General features: G+C 66.4%; 1 protein-coding gene across 1 annotated transcript; it reads left to right on the forward strand.

Annotated features, from left to right (window-relative positions):
- Positions 1 to 620: 620 nt before the first annotated feature.
- On the forward strand, positions 621 to 2,167 carry SRXN1 (sulfiredoxin 1). Its single transcript, XM_019539452.1, has 2 exons — positions 621 to 937; positions 1,687 to 2,167. The coding sequence occupies exons 1-2, from the start codon at positions 785 to 787 to the stop codon at positions 1,888 to 1,890; spliced, it is 357 nt and encodes a 118-aa protein (XP_019394997.1). The 5' UTR covers positions 621 to 784; the 3' UTR covers positions 1,891 to 2,167.
- The last annotated feature ends 1,993 nt before the right edge of the window (positions 2,168 to 4,160 follow it).

Raw genomic sequence — 4,160 nt, forward strand, 5'->3', positions numbered from 1 at the left:
GGCGCAGCCCGCCTCCGCGCTGCAGAAACCAGCCCCAGAGCTCATCAGTTCCCATTTGTCCCAGTTGCCAGGTGTGATTGTGGCCGTTTGCCCAGCTGCAGGGCGAGGGGGCCAAGAGGACAGGCCTGCTGGGAACAACAACACACCACGGGAGGGCTGGGAAGAGGGCCTGGGTTTGGCTCCAACGGTGCCACCTGCCCCCTTTCATTCACATGGGCACACCTCCTTTGCCACCAGCCCCTGGTCAGGATCAGACATGCCAGGGCAACGTCCCCGCGCCGGCAGCCAGGGAAGGCAAGGTCTGTTGTGGGCACAGACGGGCTCCCCTACGCACTGCAGAGGGCAGGTGGGGTGGCAGGGGCCGATCAAGGGGCTCTAAGGAACGGGTAGGGCAGCTCTGGCCTGCCGCAGGTGGTCGTCCTGGAGGCACCAGCGGCTGCAGGAAGGAAGGACGTTGCGGAGCCCCGGTGCTGGGCGCAGATCCAGCAGTGCCAGGCACAGGGCCGCAGCACAAACATGGTCCCGCTGGCTCGAACTGCCTGGGGTAGGGAGGGGGATCAGGGCACGGGATCCCTCCCCAGCCTGCGCCTCCCGGCCTGGATCCACAGTTTCTCTCCACCCCCGGGCAGGGCCAGCCCGCCTTGTGCAAGGCCGGTTGTGCTGCATCACGCTGAGTCTGTCTCCAGGAAGCTCACGCCCAGATCCCAGGCCCGGGCAGGGCAGGCGGAGCCGCGGCCGAGCGGGTGTGCAGCGCTCCTTCCCTGCAGCTGCGGGCACGGCGGGCATGGGCAGCCAGGCGGGTGAGGGGCCGGGAGGCTGCAGCATCCACTCCGCCGGCATCCCCGCGGTGCACAGCGTCCCCATGAGCGTCCTCATCCGGCCCCTGCCGCCCGTGCTGGACCCGGGCAAGGTGCAGAGCCTGATGCGAGCCATCCAGGTAAAGCCAGGGCGGACTGCGGGGCCAGGCGGCTGTCCCCTCTCTGTGCCTCAGCTGTCCCTGGGGAGGGAAATGGGCCCAGCGATCCCGCCCAGGGCTCGGGGCAGGATGGCAAGGGGTGGGCTGTCGGCTGTCTTGGGTGGTTTCCTCCGCTTCCTGCCTCAGCTTTCCCCATCTGTGAAAAGGGCTTGGGACAGGATGGCAAGGGCTGTTGGTTGCCCTGGGTGGCCTTCTCTGCTCTGCACCTCAGCTTTTCCCATCTGTGAAATGGGCTCGGGACAGGATGGCAAGGACCACCTGTTGTCCTGGGCACCTTTCCCCATGCCCTGCCTCTGCTTTCCCCACCTGTGAAATGGCCCCAGTGATTCCATCCAGAGCTCGGGGCAGCAAGGGCTGTCCATTGTCATGGGCCATTTCCCTTTTCCTTGCTTCAGTTTTCCCCAACTTTGAAATGGGCACAGTGATCCTGTCCAGGGCTCAGGGCAGGACTGCGAGGGCTATTGGCCCTCCTGCAATGCCAAGCATGGGGGCACGCTGGGAGGTGCTAAGCATGGCCCCCTGGGACTGGGGGCCCCAGGGTCGTGCGGCACTGTTATACTGCTCCAGCCTCTCCAGCAGGTCTTCCGCTGCGTGCGGCGCCAGCCCCTCCACATGGCGCACGGCGCAGGACGGATGCTGCCCAGGTGCTGGGCGTGCAGGGTGCCTGGGTGATGCCCCGCATCAAGTCCTTGGTCTCTGTCCCCCCCCAGGAGGACCCCGACAAGGTGCCCCCCATCGACGTCCTCTGGATCACAGGCAGGCAGGGCGGGGACTACTTCTACTCCTTCGGGGGCTGCCACCGCCACGCCGCCTACCAGCAGCTGGGTAGGGAGACCATCCCCGCCAAAATCGTCCGCTCCACCCTCCGCGACCTCCGCACCTACCTCGGCTCCTCCACCCCCGAGCTGCAGTAGAGCTGCTGCGGGCACTGACAGCCGGAGCTGCCATGCGCCACCACCCTGGCGATGCCTTGTGCCCCCGCCTGCCTGGCTGAGGCCACAAGGAGAGCGCCCTGCTCGGCCCCCACGAAGGAAGGAGCCTCCAGCCCCAGCGAGCGAGACCTGGCAGGCTCGAAGGGCAGCCTCCGGGGACCAGGCAGTCTGTAACGGGCAGGGGAGAGGGGTGATGCTTTTTAATGCCAGGGCTTTGTGTGTCTGTATAATAATAAAGCCAGTCTGGGTACTGAGTGCCTAGGGGTGGTTGTGTGTGCAGTGTGCAGGGAGCATGTGTAAGTGTGCAGCCTCGCACCTAGAGCAGCAGGCACATGCCAGCCACCCGCAACTCTGCGGCAGTGTCCAGACCAAGCCAGGTGCGGGTGCCCACAGCGGAGGGACACACAGGGCTGCGCACATGTGGCCGTGTCCGGAGCGGTGCAGGACATGGGCCGTGCATGCGTGGCCGTCTCTGGAGAGGTGCAGGACAGGACTGCACATGTGGCCGTGTCCGGAGCGGTGCAGGACATGGGCCGTGCATGCGTGGCCGTGTCCGGGGAGGTGCAGGACAGCGGGGAGCAGCCAGCAGGTGGCATCCTCATCCTGCCTGGGGCCGTCTGTCTGTCCAGAGCTGGATCTGTCCTTCTGGGGGTGGGGGTGGGAGGGATCGGTTTCCTCACGCCCCTCCAGGGCAGTGGATCACCTGTGGTACCCAGTGCCCTTGGGGATCCTCCAGCCCCGTCCATGCTCCCGTCTCTGCGGTCTGAAGCACTGCCCCGAGCTCGCTAAGGAGCAGGTCCGAGGCTGGGTGTTGCTTCCCCCCTACAACCTGTTGCACCCCCGGGACAAGCTCAGTGCGGCTGCAGTCTGGTTCATCTCTGGAAGGCTTCACCTTCCTCTCTCCGGCAAACCCAGCGAACGTCAGGGGCTTCTGCCAGCTGCTGGTTTCCTTCGGCTGCTCTGAACCGCAGCAGTGGGGGCCCCTTCGGCAGGTGCAGTCGTGCCTGGGTGACCCAGGGGCCCGGGGCTCCTGCCGGGCTCCAATGCAAGGGCAGGGAGCCGCTCAGGCCCATCCCAGGAGCTTCATTACCAGGCCAGTGGCTCAGTGGCTCACCCGCACTTGCACCGTGAGTCAACAGCAAGACCAGCGCCACGTGTCCCAGTGCCACGCTCCTCCCTGCCCGCGTCCCGGCTGGAGACCTGAGATGACCCGAGCACTGCACTGGGCAATGCCTCAGTTACGTGGAGCTGCCCGGGAGACAGCGTGGTCCATCCGTCTGTCTCCGCCTCTCCTAAACTGAGTGTGCACTGCACTGTGCGACCGAGAAGGGCCTGAGACCCCCCCCGCCCGGCTGTGCCACCTGCCTCGTGGCCCTTCCTGCCAGCAGCAAGGCCCGGTGCCCAGCTCCCGAGCAAACCCCCGCCGGCTGCAAGGAGCAGATTGCTTGCGAGCCATTTCCGCCACAGCCCGCGAAGAGGAAGGGAAGGGAAGGGAAGAGAAGGGCCTGGGGCCGGGCGGGGGCTGCCGAGCCCTTGTGCATCTGCAAGGGAAGGAGCCGAGTGTCAGCGTGCGGGCCACCGGCCTTGCATGAAAGCAGCCCCCGCCTGCAGGAACCGGCCGCGTGGCCCTGGCAGCTGCTCCCACGGGGGCTGTGAAGCTGGCTGAAGAATCGTGGCGTGCTAAAATGTTTCCTCTTGCTGGGGAAGCGAGGGAAGGAGGTTGCGGCTCCAGGGATGCCTGCAAAGGGGGCAGCTTTCAAAGGCATCCTCCAAGCTGCCCACCTCCCCCCCACGGCACCGCACCTGGCACTGCAAGGCAATCGGTTTCACCCGGAGCTCCCAGCCTCATTCCCCCTGCACGTGCACCTGGCCCATTTCACAGCTAGGTAAAACTGAGGCAGGGAAAGCTGTCCAGAACAACCAGGAACCTCTGAGGCTGATGCATCTCATGGCTGGAGCTGTCACTCGGGGAGCAGGATGCAGTGCCCCCGGGCAGTCTCCAGCCCCGTGGCCAATGCAGGCACCACCCGGCGCTTCCTGCTCCCTGTGCAGCCAGCCCCGCAGGACCTGCTCTTCCCCGCTTCCATCTTCCTCTGTAAACAGAGCCCGGATGCGCCCGAGCCGGCCCCGGCTCCCCGGCACGCCGGCTCTCAGCCTCTCGCTCGCGGATCCAGAGAGGAGCGAGTCACGGCTCAGGGGAGGAAGGGGCCAGGGCAGGGCGGCAGGGCCCGGCGGTCCCCGCAGCCGGGACC

The sequence above is a fragment of the Crocodylus porosus genome, unplaced genomic scaffold (assembly GCF_001723895.1).
Source record: "Crocodylus porosus isolate Cpor-Errol unplaced genomic scaffold, CroPor_comp1, whole genome shotgun sequence".
Lineage (NCBI taxonomy): Eukaryota > Metazoa > Chordata > Crocodylia > Crocodylidae > Crocodylus > Crocodylus porosus.

What these genes read in the sequence shown, in the direction of transcription:
- SRXN1 (XM_019539452.1), top strand. Translation starts at nt 785, where the DNA reads ATGGGCAGCCAGGCGGGTGAGGGGCCGGGAGGCTGCAGCATCCACTCC. An exon ending in GCCTGATGCGAGCCATCCAG is followed by an intron (nt 938 to 1,686) that starts GTAAAGCCAGGG and finishes GTCCCCCCCCAG; the next exon opens with GAGGACCCCGACAAGGTGCC.